This window comes from Lepisosteus platostomus, chromosome 12 (genome assembly GCF_059453375.1).
Source record: "Lepisosteus platostomus isolate fLepPlt1 chromosome 12, fLepPlt1.hap1, whole genome shotgun sequence".
NCBI classification, from domain to species: Eukaryota; Metazoa; Chordata; class Actinopteri; order Semionotiformes; family Lepisosteidae; genus Lepisosteus; species Lepisosteus platostomus.
The window spans coordinates 11,663,086-11,680,442 of NC_142622.1; the positions used below are offsets into that span (position 1 = coordinate 11,663,086).

Sequence of the window (17,357 nt, forward strand, 5' to 3'; positions counted from 1 at the left end):
AACCTTTGTGTATTATCCAAGGTAATTTACATTGCTGCACACATGGACTGGTTTCACTGAGGACTGATTGCTTTTTACAGGATAATACCTGCTTTTTTGTAAAAAAAAAAACCCAAGCTCTTTTATGCCTGGGAAAAGTCCAACCTGTCTGTGCTAATCTGTGCCGTTTGTAAATGATAAACACCCTGTGTACTCTTTCTTTGCACAGTTGAATAACCCTCTGAAAGAGATTGACAGAGTTGTTGGGCAGCTGATGGACGGCTTGAAGCAGATGAAACTGCACCGCTGTGTCAATGTTATCCTCGTTGGAGATCACGGTATTCTCTCTGGCAGAAAGGAACTTTACTGTAGAACTTCTTTTTCCATTAACCCAGCCTAGTGTCTGTTCTGCCACATGATCATGCAAATGAATCCAGTGATTATGGTGCTAATCTTGGTGAGGGGTAGTATTGCATATATTGTGTATAAATGTATACAAATCCTTGTTTTAAGGTCTAATTTTCCATTGCTGAGAGCGTTTTGCAATTATTTCCCCTAAAGAATACCTATACATGTTGCTGGCTGTTGTTTTGACTCCACTCTTCTTCTGGCATGTTCTCTTATACTCTTGGTGTTAAATCAAATGCATCAAGATTTGTAAGAATTGGATAGTATGCTTAGTTTAATTACTGCATATTTATGCTTTTTTTTACATAGGAATGGAAGAAGCCAATTGCGACAGAACTGAATTCTTAAGTTCTTACCTCCCTAATGTGGATGATATTATTTTGATACCAGGATCTTTAGGCAGAATTCGCTCAAGATCACCCAACAATTCCAAATGTGAGTTATAAAATGTAATGCTGCAGGATATGCAAAGCTAACTAGTGAATCACCTGTACTTTTGGATTGCGTTTTATTCTGTTCAGATTTCTTGCGTCGGGGTTTGTCGTGCCACAAGAATCTGAGCTCTCTTGCAGGAAATACCGTTTTGATTTCTTTTGTTTTTTTCGTCCTGATTACTGAAGTTAAAGTGAAGCGTTTCGGCAAACGTCCCTCAGGGCTGCTCAGGAGGACCCTTGCAAACATGCTAAAAGGCAATTTCTCTTTCTTGGCTAAATTGTCAATTTCAGCATAAGTCTAATTGTTATATAATAATGCTCTATTTTTAATGAATAAAATTGTTTGCAAAAGTGTTTTAGCCATGATGTTTGGTAAGTGCTTATTGAGAAAAGTGTGCAGTCATCAGGTTAGATGGAAATGGTCTGAGTCACTATTTTCATTTTCTGTATAGTCTTGGCCATCTATGTGGAACACATTAATGTTAATAGACTTATTAATTTATCTAACGGCATTTGAACCTGTGATGAATAATTGTACATGCACTCTATGACATAGAGAATATAGGTTAATGAAAAGTGAAAGCATTATTTCAGAGTTTATCGAGTATGTCGAGTAGCACTGGGTCTATGGTGTTTAATTTCTAACTGTAGAGCACTATGGAATGGATCTGCTGTTTACAGTGCAGTAATTACCACAGCAATATCAACAGAACATAACTGCATTTTATCAACCTATTGAATGATCTAGAAATGAAAATATATAGGTTTGGAGTTTTTTGGGACTGGTGATATTTTTGGAACTGGTAGTATTTTCCTTGTGCGATAGAGGCAGGAAAAATGTTTAGTGTTCTAATTTATGTAACTTACCTAAAATATAAATTACTTACAAATATATGTGCTCATGTAAATCTTTAACATCTTTCTTATTTCATTTTCAGATGACCCTAAAGCAATTGTAGCTAATCTAACAGTGAGTACGCTTTTCTATGGCGTCCTGCCATCTGAAATGGAATGCCGCTTATTTCTCACTTAGGTAGTCTATAGTAACATTAAAAGTTTATGCTTCCAATTAAGGCATTGACATTGGATAACTAGGTGATATCCGTTATTCAGCATTTATGAAATGCACGGAGAACAAGCCACCACATTTGTTTTAACCCGATGGTGAGCAGTTTCACGTTATTGTGGATGAAGGCCAAATGTCCAACTGACCTGCACAGTTTGAACATAGAGGTTTATGCTCGAGTTGCATCAGTCGCGTCTAGGCTAACTAATATTTTGTGTCTTCAGTGTAAGAAAGCAGACCAGCACTTTAAGCCTTACCTGAAGCAGCACCTCCCTAAGCGCTTACACTATGCCAACAATCGAAGAATTGAAGACATCCATTTGCTTGTGGAAAGGAAGTGGCATGTTGCAAGGTAATGGCGTCTTGTGGAGCCAGTAAGCCATTCCAAAATGTTTTTTAAGCGTAGAGCGAGCACCGATTAGCTTCTGGGAAAGACCCTTTAGTTTAATGTGTTCAGACCCAGACAAGGTGGCAGTTTCTTGCTTTGAAGAATCGCAGCCATGACATCAAAACAAGTTAATGGGCGGGAAAATAACTGAGGGGGGAAATCAGGAATTCAAGAAGAAGTTGTCTCTACTGGGAGGTTCTCATATTTTACTTGGCAAACGAGAAAGAAAAATGAAAGACATGTTTCAAGTCTTGCTGCAAAGATACAGTCTAATCACCGGTACCAGCCGAATGAACTGAAAGACACTTTTTTTTACTTAGCAACAAGCTAAGTATCCTCCTGTAGGTAGCAGACATGCAGCTCCATTTAAAAAGGTTTAGATCAAGTCCGTTTGCTGAACTTCAGGCAGTGCCTCACTTGAAAACTGTGTACTTGCAGCTTTAAGGTGAGAGCGAAGTCAAATTTGAACTTGTTTCAGCGTAGGTCTGTGTGCATGGAGTCCGTAGACATGCTTAATAAAATTTAAAACAAGTATGTCAAAACCAGATATTTTTACACTTTAGGATGTGCATTTAGTCCTTTGTGCTCCTCAGTGTTAATTGGAGTTCTTTGAAACTGATCAAAAATGATAACCTTGACAGTTTCCAACAGACACTTTCCTTAATATATAATGTTTAGGAACAGGTAACGGCCTTATTCCATGCTGAAAAGAAAGCAAACGCAACATTTAGGCTGTGAAGCCTTCTTCAGCTGTGAGCCTTCTTCCCTCACACCTGAAGAAGGCTTCACAGCCAAAGTTGTTTCCTTTCATTTCTTTTCAGCATGGAATAAAGCTGTTACCTGTTCCTTTGCAGCCTACGCATATTGACGCAGCTCCCTACATGAAATACATAATGTTTACTATGGTCACAGGTCTTGGATATTTTATGGATATCCCATAAACTCATCTTGGTTGTTAAGAAAAATACAGATATAATGCAGATATTGCTGTGTTATAACATAATGATAAATGCTTTTAATATTTTTCATTCATTTGTTTGGTGAGTGATCTAAATCCTCTAAAGTAAACACAAATCTGTATTTTTCCTAGATAATCAGAAAGGTAGAATGATGAAAAGGTCTTCCAAACAGAAAAGCTATTTATTTCAAGATACTGTTTGAAAATATGCTCTCTGAATGAGGCTTACAGTATAGTGCCTCGGGAATAGGCTGTGCTCCATGATTGCTAGAAATTGATTGGCAGGTAACTTCTCTCGCACTCAGCAGAGATATGTTGGAATCAAGCATTAAAAATCATCTGGAGCCATGCAGTCACTTGGATTATTCCCTCAGGTAATGAATGGCATGCAAAAAACAATGCATCAAACTTGGGTGAAACAAGACTTTTTGAAATGCTTGAAAAGTCTATTCTGATTGGCATGAAGTAACTTTTTTTCTTTTTCCTTTGACTTGGTTCTTTGCATTAAAATTCACATTGCCAAGAGGTCCAGGATCCAGCCTCCAAAATCACAAAAAAAAATCACGTCACTTTCAAAAATTTTATATCATACAAGGTGTATACACTACACCATTCTGTCTCAAAAGTTGTACTATACTGTATTCCACAAAAGACCAGCAGTTCCCAGCCTGTAGTGTGCGGCTTTCTGGTGGTCTGTGAATCTACTGCAGGGAGTCTGCAGAAAATAAAAACATGATAGGGCATTGGATTTGAGATTAAAACTGTTGTCAGTCCCACTTGTCATGCCTGTCGGTGAAATTGGAGAAACATCACCAGTCTCCTACCTGAGTTACTCAATATATGCATGTTCATGCACTTACATGTGCTTTGTAAGCTTCAGAAGGCTGGGAACTACTGCTTTAGACCATTTGTTTTATTAAAATGTGCTGCAGGGGCACTCTTTTCAAATGATTGCTTTATACAATAAAATTAATTCAGTGAAAGGTATGCAATTGCATTTTAACCTCAATAGCATAAAAAGAAAATTCATCCAATTGGAGTGTGCAAATTAAAAGTGATCATTTTTGCAGTGTGACCATTTTTGTTTTCCTGCAGTAGAGATAAAGTTCAGAATCTGGTTCCTTGGATGCTGGGATATGATTTAATTGAAATGTGATTGCGCACCTGAATCTTTTTTTTTTTATCTAGTGTGCATGCTGTAACAGTTGGGTGTCCATGTGAATTCTATACGAGATTAGAGACTAATCATTTTATTGACTTTACGATCGGAGTACTTGGTGTTATTGCTGTTTCTTTCAATACTATTATCGGTGTTTCTAAATTGGGTAAAAATAACAGAAACTCTTTCCATAAACATTACATTATGATTAAGAAAGGAGCCACACTGTTTCATGTAGTTTCCATGTTAATGTTTTTTTAGAAAAAAAGAAGCATTTTGATATTTTCTGTACCTGTGGCTGCTTTAGCAAGAATTGTATGTAATTAGGTATCATCATAAAAAAAAATAAGGAAAATATCTGAAAAAGAATGGTTTAAACTCAACATTCAATAGCTAGCCAATAGATATCCATGCTAGCCTCTTACCTTTTGAATAATGTGTTCTAAATCTAAATTATTCTGTTATATAAATGTTTTGTCAACCAAATATTCCAACACATGTATCTTCTGCAAACCTCTGGGCTGATTGGAAGGATGTTGCGAGGGAAAGCAGCATTGTAGTACAATGCTCAGAAGTTTCTGTTACATCACTGCACACAGTCCTCAACAATATATTGATGTCGGTTCCTTTGCCGTTTTCTTTTTAAAAAAAAACAGTTAAGGTGGCAAGCGGAAATTGAGAAGAGTACAAATGAACATTAAAAAAGCAAAAGGCACACAGGAAGCTTTCCTAGAAATAAGAAAATCATCTAGTATCATTTGCATTCACTCACAGCTGGTTTGAGGCTAGGCAAATTATTCGCCGCATAAAACCAGTCTGGTGTGATGTGTGGATCTGCAGTGCTGTAATGCTCCTGCCACTAATGCTACATCTAGGAGATATCCTGTCCTTCGTGTTAACAGGTGCAGGTTATCAATAAATGGAGACAAGCAATAGGACTGGGATCTCCAACAGTTGGAAAAGTGGCCAGTGTAATGATTTCTTATAACTCCTAGTTAACGTCCAAGTCTTATATTTGTCTAGGAAACCTGCTGAAGGAAAGAAGCACCCTGGGAAATGTGCTTTCTATGGAGACCATGGCTATGACAACAAGATCAACAGCATGCAGGTATGTGGCTCTTGAATCGGAACCTCCCGTTTATTCAGCTGTTGCTATTATTACTAAATAAGATTTGTTTTTCAGACCATCTTTTTGGCCTATGGACCTACATTTAAATACAAGACAAAGGTTCCACCATTTGAAAACATTGAACTCTACAATGTCATGTGTGGTAAGTTTTAGGTTTATTTAAGTCGACAGAGGCATCTCTTTTTTTTTTTTTTTTTCCCCTTAGGCAGTCTTCATTGTAAAATCCAATACTTGGTTAATTCATGGAAATTGTTGAAGAAAACAAATAAAACTGGGAAAACGTTTTTTTTTTCCTTTAGACCTTCTGGGTTTGAAGCCTGCTCCCAACAATGGGACCCATGGGAGTCTGAACCATCTGTTGAAAAATCCCCCATTTAAACCCACCATGCCAGAAGAAGTAGCCAAGCCTTCACATCTGACGCCTGCTTCCTCAGTAACGGATGACTTGGGGTGCACTTGTGATCTGAAGGTTAGTCGAATCCCAACGTATTGCAAGATCTTTTTTTTTGAGCATTTTCAAATGTCATCATGACCAGATACTTTTAAACCTTCTCAAGGTGTCTTAGCACGCCAAGAGGTTGTGTTTCAAAGTTTTTTGTCTCCACTTAAATTTGCTCCAGATAAGCGAAAACATTTTCTCTAACAAAGTTTATTGCTGAGCAAAAAGCCCCCAAGAGCAACTTGTACATTGCAGTACACACTTAAGTTAGTATTGATCTCTGTATTGCAGAACAAAGGAGATGAACTGAACCAACGCCTGCTAAGCAAAGGATCAGACGGTAAAATATCTGAGTTTTTTTTCTTCCGTTACTATGTTTAAACTGAACTTCCGAAATAGACCGCTCTCACAGATCACTGTTCTGAAACACGGGGGTTTATAATTGGCTTGTTACAGAAGGTAGAGATTCTCATATTCTGTTATACTTAAACTTGAAATACAACCATAATGAAGGTCAGGGTGACCATAATATGGGTGCTGGTACAAACAGAACTGTGGTGCAGGGGGCAACTTACTTGTTTATCTCTGCAGCGTGTGTCACCTTCACCGTAAAAGATGCACAGTTTTGGATTACATTATATTTATTTAAAAAGGTTGATCATTTACTGCTCACAAAAAATAGATATCTCGATAAGTTTGCAAAGCCAATCTGTCCACATGAATACATACAGGTACATTGAGTTCATTTGAGCTACCTCATATCTGAACCGTAGAGATTGATAGGTATATATGTCAGAGATAAGAGATCAATTTTAGAGCTGCTAAGCCACAAAGAAATATGATGTAATTTAAGTAATTCATGTAAAAAAAAATTCGTATAAAAAAATCGTAAATGTTGCTTTGTCAATTTTAGTGCTTCCTCATTACATTTTATCCTTTTAATTAATCAAAGTTGAATGACACAAATGGATGTTAATGATAACCTCAGCCACAAAATGTTGTTATTTTTAATGTAGTGCTTATTTAAATCTGGTGGAGGAAGAGGTGTTTGTTCATTATTAGGTACTGTTAAATTCAGTGTATGGGAATGTTTTAATATAGCAGTACTCTCACAATTTAGCGACCAGTAGTAAGGTTATTGAGTATATCACTCTTCCACAGAGCCTCCAAACATTTTAAAGCCTGTGTCCTATAATGAAAGCCATATTCAATGTTGTGCACAAGGAATTTTTGTGAAGCATATTGAGAGCAAAGCAATGCATATCTCTGTTAGTTGGAAATTGGAGGCTTGGCAGAAGCTTCTTTAAAGGACGAAAAAGATGGAGGTCACTGAGCGCACAATCAGGACAGTGAAGCAGGTGGTATACAGTCTCCCATCAATACTGCCATAAACTGTTTGTGGCCTGGTATTATATTTAAGCAAGCTGGTGCCCTAGTGTAGAAACCTATGGATGACAAATGATGGCACTGACTTACAGATGGTGTCATGTCTTTTGCACATAGAAATCTAATTATATAACACACTTCAGTGATGGAGTGGGTTGGCACAGTCTAAGATGTCTTTAATCTGACTTAGCACTCACATGGGCTCGTAACCTCACAGACAAATTAATAGCAGTGCTGTACCTTAAAACCATCTGTGTAATGTATTTTTCCTTAGTAAGAGTTATTTAATGAAATATCCTTCTAATATAAAATAGAGCACATTCATGGTGTTTTTGGTGCTTTAAGGAGCTGCTGACCTTTTACTTGTAGTTCAGATTTCCCTGGAGTTTTCCAACAACTCTCCATCTCTTGCCTTTTTTTTTTTTGCTAATGCATGGTGACCCTGATTATAGTAACTGCATTCTTTGTACTTTTGAGATCTGTGCAACACAAAAAATGTTTTGAAAACAGAAGTGGATATGAAGTGGAGTGCCGATATTGTTTTGGGTAGAGGTTTTGTTACTTAATGTGAAAAGTAAATGAACCAGTCAACAACATGGATAAAACTCTTGATTGTTCAAATTCTGCTTGAAATCAAATAACACCATACTACATCTGAGGATCTTGCTGGTTGGATGTGTTGGATGGTTGGAAGTAATATGATGACAAAAGAGGACTTTCTTTTATAGATGGCAAACATCTCCTATATGGTCGACCTGCTGTGCTTTTCCGTACAAAATACAGCATTCTTCACCACAGCGACTATGTCAGCGGTTATAGTGAAGCCTTATCCATGGCTCTGTGGGCATCATACACAGTCCCTAAGCAGGTACATAATGCAGTATTGTGGTCATCATTGTGTTAAAGTTGTCTCATGTTCCCTCACTGATTTTGAGAGCTGGGATGAAGCAGACTTGACAGTTTTAAACCTGAATTATGCAAAAGGAATAATTCCTTCCAGAAAACTGCGTCTTGGGTACATTTTCTTTGTCTTTAAAAGATGTTTTGTGTTTTAGTTTTTTTCCATCCATATTAGAATAGTTTGTTGAGTGGAAAAATAGGCTTTACATTTTAAATACTTGTATCGTTTTCAATAAAGAGAAGAAAGGTTAAAAACATGGTCACATCCATAACTTAATCCCAGTGCTCTAAAGCAAAGACTTTAATTTATAATTTCAAAACTGTAACAAAACAACTTGGCAGCTTTGTCTGCTGCCATAGTGAGATGTAACATAACCCTGATGTTTTAGTGAGATGTAAAATAAAGTTTTTCTTAGCTCCTAACAATGCCATACTAATTGTTAGAACCACTAGAGTTCATATCTAAACTGTATTAGCAGCTACCTGGAGTTGATTGGCATATTTTCATTTGCAGTTATTTTAAGGTAAATAATCTGAAATAAGTATAACTTTTGTGGAATGCTTCATATAAAACACAATCATATTAATCTTTATGAACTGTTTGTCTTCTGATTTTATCATTTTGAAAATACTTTCACTCTATGGCTGTTTTAGAATTTGAATTTTGTAATTAGCATTATGTGTAGATATATATGTACAGGTAATATACTCACTTTATATTACATATATATCAAATTTGAAGAAAAAGTATTTTAAAAGATAAAAACATCCTGTTCTTAAAAATTGGTGCCCTATCAAATCTGCACAGATTCACTGGCCACCTTAAAACCTTTTTTATTGTTGTCCCATATTGTCATCTTTTACTTATGTATACATCTGTATACATATTTCCCAGTCTGTAAACTGACACTGTTACAGTTTGAAATGTGCACACATGAAATGGTTATTGTTGTCATTCCTGAAGAAAATTATGATAATTATATGATATTTGAATATTTTAGAGGTATTTTGTTTCAGATATACCAAGAGGCATTAAAAACACGATTCTATTGATTTCAATACACTTTTGTTGCGTTTTTACCACTTCTCAGTACATGCTAATGAGGACATGCTGCTTTTTATGAGACGTTTTCCCACAATAATGTGCTTATTTTCCTCCTTTCCTCTTGTTTTTTTTCAGACGGATGCATTACAGTTTCCGGAGTCGCTGTGCAGCGATGTGAGGCCTGATATTCGCATCCCGGCAGCCAACAGTCAGTCCTGCTCTGGATACAAGGCGGATAAACAGATATCCTATGGATTCCTCTTCCCTCCACGTAAGTGGGAAAAGGATCATTCCAAAACGTCCAATGACCTAAACAGTTAAGAGTTCTGCTGCTGTTCTGTGCTCATCGTTGTACCAGATATTGTGACACTGTCAGTAATATGGCAGTAATATTTAAGTGCTTACTAAAGCATTATAGCAAGACGTAAGATGTGATCGTGTTAAAGGCTTTATTTTTTAAATTGTTCAAAAGATTCTAGTTAATATATTCTAAGAGTGAACATTTAAGAAGTGCCTGACCCAAACAGCCAAGTGTCTCAACAGAATGGTTAGGTAATGTCTGCACACACTACAGTATGCCTAAATATACATCGACAAATTTGTTTTTTTAACACATTCCATGTATTGAGAAAGAATCTAATACTGGGTTTTCTAATTTATAGAAAAGAGGAGGTCTGCATTAAAACAATTATCACACCTGCTGTGAGGCAGAGCTGTATCATGCAAAGGAAAGGTAAAGGTTGTTTCCATGCTGAAAGGTTAAGAAAAGAAACACTATGTTTCAGCTGTAGCGTCTTCTTCAGGTGTTTGCATTTCTTTACCTTTCAGCATGGAATGAACCTATCATGTAATTTAAGAATGTTGTATAACCTTTCCCTACTGCTTATTTCATTATACCTTTTATTTGTGACTGTATGTAGGCTTGGTATTCTCGTTCCTGTAAAGATTTTCCATTCCGTCTTAAACTTTTATTCATGATGGTAGAATAGTAATTGGCATTCAAATTTAGTTTAGGTGGTTTCAGCACTAATTTAAATAGACCATCTTTCTCAATGTGTAAACATAAATACCGACAAAATGCTTTCCTCATCCTCTTTCCCGCGTTTTCCAGAGCACACTAAGGCTGTATGAGATATAGTTAACAATGAAAATAACTAACAAAAGTTGTCCTTTATTTATTGATAGAACTGGCTTCCTCACCTGAAGCAAGATATGATGCACTCCTCATTACAAATACTGTTCCAATGTACCCTGCCTTTAAAAGTGAGTATATTTTTCATTCTGGCTCAAAGAAAGAATTCTGAATGAGTCTTTAAAAACAATAATGGAAACTATTTATTCTCGAGTTGTGCAAGTACCATGTAAAAACATTTCTAATCTCTGCCTATAACCTACAACACAGCGCTGGGGCCCTGGGTTGAATTCCTGAGGTGCTATGTGCATGGGGTTTGTATGTTCTCCTCATGTTCTGCTTTCCTTCCACAGTCCAAGGCCATACTGGTAGGTTAATTGACTTCTGGAAAAACTGTTACTTGGTGTGCGTGTGTCTATGCTTGCTTTTTCATAGTGTTATAGATGAAAATGAGGCGTTAACATAGATATCTAAGTATTAAGGAAAACCTTTTGCCTTTTTCAGTGTTCCATCTTGTATTTATAGTTTTTACTGCCTGCTAGGTGGCTGCTTAGTCTTGCAGTTAATTATGAGTTTATCTTCATTTGTATTACAGTAGCAAATGCAAACCTTTTTAGGGTATTGACCTTTTAGTTTATTATTCACTTAACTGTGGTTTATATGTGTGTGGTTCCCAGGAAATTGTGTTTTATAGGCAGTAAACACAGACAGAAAGCTAAGCAATGGAAAAATGTTCGTTTTTTTTCTCTTGTTTTTCAGAAAAGCATCACAGGGTGTCTCAAATCATATGATTCCAAATCCATGAGAGGACTAGTGTATAAGCTTTGCCGCTGTTCTTTAGAGTGGCTGGTACCATTTATCCCCTGCAGTGGAAATTGATTCAGCATGTTGCAGGGAGAAAACAATTAATGCATTGAGGGATGAACTGAGTTCACTGGGCCTATTAATCCACGTATATCATGGCTGAAATTCGTTTTTTTCCCCACTGTTTGTTAAATAAGATGGATAGTTAAGTGGTTCCAGGTTGCACGAAGCACAGGACCATAGAACTGCTGGTGATGTTGATGTAGTGCTCAAATTAACTAAAATAATTTATTTTTTTTGGTCGGCAATCAAGGATATCTTACAGTATGTTTATGCGCCGAATCAGAGGTATCTGCAGCATTGTTTTTTGGGGGGGAATACTCTTTAATCTCTTCTCTCATAAGGACCGATTAAGAAAATTAGTTAAACCTACAGTGGAAAAAAATATAATGAATTTCTATCCTTGAGGACTTTGGGCATTCCTGCACATTGTGAGAAGCTACATTATTATAAAGACATTTTTTCTCATATTAAGTCTTTTAAATTAAATATATGATCCATTTTTAAATAATGTAACGCAGTAGTGTGGTGATATTTCAAGTTAGGGTGTGTGTCAGAGAAAAATTGACGACAGTGCTGTCCAGTTCTCAGAGAAGTACAGATTGTAACAAGCTGTACTAATTTTTGTAGCAGCAGTTTCTTCTGCAGTAGTTTTTTTTGTACAGGGACCATTGCTGGCTTTTCATCTGCTAATAATTATATCTGTTTAACAAATCCAGCCACGAGTACAAAATGTCTTGGGACTTGTTAATGTTGCTTTGAAGACCGACGTCCTGCAGAGTGGCACAAGGCTCTGAAAGCACATGACTTTCTTGAAGGATGTTTTGCATTTAAATGCATTTGTTGATGTTGGCTTTCATGCATCTTGGTTAAATGAGTGATAGCATTTGGCCATCTGGAAAGCGTTCACCTTCATCGAGTTTATTTTTCTGGTTTTTCCTTACCACAGAGATCTGGAACCACTTCCAGAAGACGCTTGTGAAACGCTACGCAAGCGAGAGAAATGGAGTGAATGTCATAAGTGGCCCAATCTTCGACTATGACTACGATGGCCTCCGTGACACAGCTGAAAAGCTGAAGCAGTAAGGACTTAACCAGTTTAACATTATTTGTTATGTCTTTCATGTATATATCATTACACAGTACTTGTTTTAAATTTGTTGTCCATTGAATAATTCCTACTATATCTGCTGATATTTCAGGTGTAATCATTGTCACATTCTAGGTTTTAATTCCAAAATTGCTTTTTTATTGTACTGTACACCTCCATTTATACATATGAAGTGGTAATATGGTGTCGTCTTTCAATCATTTAGTAAGCAAGAAAATAAACTAGCAAATATTATGTCTTATTATTACCATCTTAAATGCCAGCCATCTTCTATTTAGAAATAGTGCTTCTAAGTAGCAGCATTATTTTTATATTTCGGGGTTGGAAAGAATCATTGTAAATCGCCAGGCATTGATGAGGGCATTTCAATCCACAATAAATGTAAAATATACACAGTATCGTCTAAAACTCTCCAATTTACATCACTAAATAGACAAAAATTCCAGGTATGTGCAGCACCATATTGCTGTTATTGTCTGTGATTCTCCAAGAGGCAACGAAACATCTGATGAGGTGAAGCAAACCTTTTACATTGTACAGGCTTGTGAATACATCTCTAAGTGACCATAAAGTACTTTCTCAAATGTTAACGATTTTGTGCTTAACTTGGAATTTGTAAAATTTGGTGATACTGTTAATTCATTTATTTTGTTACTGAGATTTAATAACCAGTATGGAAAATTGCAGTTGCAGTTCCCCTTTAACGCCGATAAAAATAAAAAAATATTTAAGATTAACGCTGCCGCAAAACACAGCTGATCTTGTGTATGCTTTACTATTGCCAATTCACTAACTCATGTTTCTAAAATTGTGTTTTCTCTGACCTTATCCTCTTTTCTTAGTAGCTGATTTTTAGAATACAAAAATCTGGCATGGTATGCATTAACTATTTGCTGTAAATATTGACTAATGTGTTGAATAAAAGGAATCAAGCTGAGTAGGTTGTTCCATATACCTACAACCCTTTGTGTAAAGAAGGATGCTTCTGACTTAACGCAACAATCAGCATGATCTTACCACATCTCCTTCAATATATGCCTGCAGTACCTGGCAGATTGTACATTCAGTGCCTTGTCAGAAGTAGACACCCACAGTGTAGTCTATATGCAAACAGACGCACAATCCACACTTACTCTAAGTGAGCTTTGTCCATTTTATTTTCTTGCATTCGTATTTCAGTTTCTGCTGACATGTCTAGTTTATAGTCTGCTGGTTTACTTTCTCTGAGTCTTGGGGTGAGAAAAGCCTTACTTTAGATGGCCTTTTATAAAAGGTAAATGACACTAACGTACTTTGCACTATCGTCAAAATTACTTCACAATTACTTCTTCTACCCACAAGCAGTGCGATTGGCGAACACATTTGGCTATTTGACCACACCTACACCATCTACCTAATAATTTTATTTATTGGACATCTGCAATCATTGTTTACATGTCTGCATTGTTTACATTGGAACGGTTTACTTGTTTACTTGTACATTGTCTACTGTTTGTATATTGTCTTGATGACCTGTCTGCACTTTGTGTTTCACACTTTTTTTTAACAATTGAGAGACTCTCTGTAAGTAAGAATTCCATTGTAGCTGTACATGTACCGGTTACATATGGCAATAAAGTTCAAGTTCAATGAAATGTTACGGAGCTCACACCTCAGAATGTGTGCTGACCACTGTCGCTAGCCATAGTGCTGAAAAGCATGTTTTTGTCCAGTGATTACAATCTGATATGCTTGTGCCATCATTACTGATAATTTAAGGCAACAAGGATCTTTAAGAGTGACCTGGCTATTGATTGGATTCTTAAAATATATATTCACTTAAAGATGAAGGCTCCCAGATTTGTGTTTCGCAGTATAAATTAATGTAATGTTTTTTTCTTGTAATAATGTATTTATAATATTCATTTGTTTCAATTTTGATTATTATTCTGTTTCTTAAAATATAACTTTAGTGCCACCTGATTGCTGAAAATTAGTTTTTTGAGGGATGGTCATAAATGCAGAAGTTTTTTCGTAGTAATTGGTAGAGAAGAGAAGGAGTGAGTCATGGTCACACTTTCACAATGGTCAAACGGTTAAATTAATTTACCGAATTTTTTAGATGGATACCTTTAAACAACTTAAAACAGTTGTTTTGTTTTAAATACCAATATAAAGTAATCCATATTCTTTTCATATACATATTTACATATCAGAATGTGAGGTTTATCTTTTTGTTTGTTGTAGGTATGTGAGTGGAGCAATGGCCATTCCTACTCACTTCTACAGTATCATTACCAGCTGTCTGGACTACACCCAGGCAGTGGATAAGTGTGATGGCCCTCTCAGCGTCTTCTCCTTCATTTTTCCACACAGACCTGATAACGATGAAAGCTGTAATGTAAGTTCTCTTGGGTTGAAAGTGTGATAACCTTCATTGTTATCACAGACTTGGTTTTGTTTTGGCTTTAAACTTAATGTTCACTTTTTTTTCTTTTTTGTATTCATATTTCTGATTCAAATCACATCTCATTAGTATTGTTTTAGTGAGAAGGGCTGCTGATTAACCTCAGTCTGGGAGGATCCTTTTCTGTCATGGTGACAGACATGCTGCCAACTGGTTTTAGCCATTCTCCCTCACCAGTTGGTTGGTGTCCAGTTGTCAGTCCATTTACCACTGCAATGACTGTACTGACCCGGGGAACTAAATGCAACATGCTTGTCTATGGTAACATACCACTATTATACAGCTCTAGTTATCCGATGTTCCACCTGGGACATGTCTTTTGAAACAAGACATATGAATATGAAGAGATACTGTACCATATAGATAAGGGAATAAAGAAGGGTGGTTGGGACTAAATGAAAATGTTACTAGAAATTTCAGTAGCGCCTCATCAACTATTTATGAAGAGCAATAAATCAAGGCTGAAATTGCCTTCTGCATTTGTTTTTTATTCCAAAAGGCTAGTGGCTCTGGACTCTTCCTCTACTGTTTTAACACATTTAAACATTTTACAGCAACCCAAGAAAAAAAGTATAATTGACATTTAATCTGATTGATGTCTGTTACTGCTTTGGAAAGATTTTACGTTCCGGAATGTATTTATTTCTGCTTTCACTATACTATAGAACTTTATTTTTCTACTATTTATCTAATGGGCACTGATATTTTCTCAGTTTAAAAAAACTACATCACGTATCAGAGCAGTAAAGAGTTTGCAAAAATTGATTAGCTGATTTACATGTTTTTATTAACAATGAACAGGCCTCAGCGTAAATTGATCAATGAGCTGACATACTATGTATTGATGGGGGAATGTCATATCCATAATTAATCCGTAATTACCAGATCACCACAGGGCTGTGTTTTGTCCACCTCACTGTACATTTTCTATACTAATGGTTGTAAAAGCGAACACACAAATAGACATCTCATTAAGTTTGCTGACGACATAGCCCTGGTCAGCTTATTAAAGGACCCAGAAAAACATCATCCATTCTAAATTGCAGTTAAATGTTTTAAAAACAAAGGAGCTGGTCATTGATTTTAGAAAAAATGAAACACCCCTCCAAGCTACTGTAATTAATGGTCAGACTATTGTAATTGCTAATGACAACAAGTACTTGGGACTGGATATGGACAAAAGCCTGAGTTGGGACAAATGTTGTGACACCTTGTATAAAAAAGGACAATAGAGACTCTCCTTTCTAAGGAAACTAAGCAATTTCAAAGTAGACGAAACCATCCTAGTACTTTTCTACAAGGCTTTTATTGAAAGTGTTGTACCATACTGTCTCACTGGCTGGTTTGATAACATTAGTAACATTGATTGTAACACGCGGGAAAAACTAGTCAAAATAAGTAGCAAATTACTTGGGGCAAATCGCATCACCTTAAATTTCCTCTACAAACAGAGGGTGGCAAAGAAAGCAATGTGTATTATGGATTGTGTCTCTCGCCCCCACCATTGCGAGTTCACACTTCTCCCGTCTGGGGGACGCCTCTGTGTGCCTAGGTGTAATACTAATAGACACAGGAAATCTTTCATCCCCACTGTAATATCTCTTTCAAACAATGTATTGTAACCTTCCTCTCTTATCTTACGGTAACACTGTTTCACTGACCTGTTCGTTGGTAAAATTTTGTCTGTCATTGTGTTATTTAGGTTATTTCCCCAATGGGACAATAAAGCTTGAATGAAATTGTCTATGAATCTATGATAGCAGCAACTGAGAAGTTACAGTGTTAAGACTTAAGCAATGTGAAAACTCTGTTTTTTCTTTAAACTCTGTTTTTCTTTTCAGAGCTCTGAAGATGAATCAAAGTGGGTTGAAGATCTCATGAAGATGCACACTGCACGTGTGAGAGATATCGAAATTCTAACAGGGCTGGACTTTTATCGCAAGACTAGCAGAAGTTACATAGAAATTCTTTCCTTAAAAACTTACTTACATACATACGAGAGTGAGATATAAAGAGAGAGAGATCTGGCTGGTACATCTTTAATGCACAGGTGTATATTTTTATACTGTTTCATATTTATTATTCCTGAAAGTTTTTAATGGCTGTTAGTACCCTAATCTTACGTAACAAATCAGCTTTGTTCTTAAGTAAAAAGCATGGATGGATCGTTTATTTTGAATTATTGTTTGTGATTTTCAGTTAGATTACAGTGTGTTTTGTGTAAAATGTCTGAACATTGGCTTTTTTAGCCCAAATGTTTTGAGCGGTGCTACAGGAGTGGGAGTTTATAATCCTGCAACTCTGAATCCTGTACTGTATACTAGAATGAACTTGTAATATTGCGTCTATATATGTACTACTAACCGTGTGATTGACATATTTATTCCTTATAGACCAATGAAATCGCAGCATAATAAACAGTGTTTTTACTTAATAAGATGATGCCAGTTTCATGATTTCAGAAATATTTTACTCCCTGATGGGCATTCCTAATCAAATGAATGGTGTACAGT

The 17,357-nt window shown here is 36.3% G+C and overlaps 1 protein-coding gene across 5 annotated transcripts in view; it reads left to right on the forward strand.

The window, feature by feature from the left end:
- The window catches only part of enpp2 (ectonucleotide pyrophosphatase/phosphodiesterase 2), a 29,382-nt gene extending 12,101 nt beyond the window's left edge, over positions 1 to 17,281 (forward strand). For 2 of the 5 annotated variants that reach the window (XM_088600981.1, XM_088600980.1), the window contains exons 12-27: positions 209 to 317; positions 697 to 822; positions 1,008 to 1,076; positions 1,760 to 1,791; positions 2,112 to 2,239; positions 3,542 to 3,607; positions 5,416 to 5,500; positions 5,576 to 5,663; positions 5,821 to 5,990; positions 6,252 to 6,300; positions 8,075 to 8,214; positions 9,427 to 9,562; positions 10,477 to 10,554; positions 12,237 to 12,369; positions 14,625 to 14,778; positions 16,686 to 17,281. In XM_088600981.1, coding sequence (XP_088457107.1) covers positions 209 to 317; positions 697 to 822; positions 1,008 to 1,076; positions 1,760 to 1,791; positions 2,112 to 2,239; positions 3,542 to 3,607; positions 5,416 to 5,500; positions 5,576 to 5,663; positions 5,821 to 5,990; positions 6,252 to 6,300; positions 8,075 to 8,214; positions 9,427 to 9,562; positions 10,477 to 10,554; positions 12,237 to 12,369; positions 14,625 to 14,778; positions 16,686 to 16,856 — 1,734 coding nt within the window. In that variant the 3' untranslated portion in view covers positions 16,857 to 17,281. The remainder of the gene's footprint in view (positions 1 to 208; positions 318 to 696; positions 823 to 1,007; positions 1,077 to 1,759; positions 1,792 to 2,111; positions 2,240 to 3,541; positions 3,608 to 5,415; positions 5,501 to 5,575; positions 5,664 to 5,820; positions 5,991 to 6,251; positions 6,301 to 8,074; positions 8,215 to 9,426; positions 9,563 to 10,476; positions 10,555 to 12,236; positions 12,370 to 14,624; positions 14,779 to 16,685) is intronic. The other 3 variants (XM_088600982.1, XM_088600983.1, XM_088600984.1) reach the window with 3 other exon arrangements.
- The last annotated feature ends 76 nt before the right edge of the window (positions 17,282 to 17,357 follow it).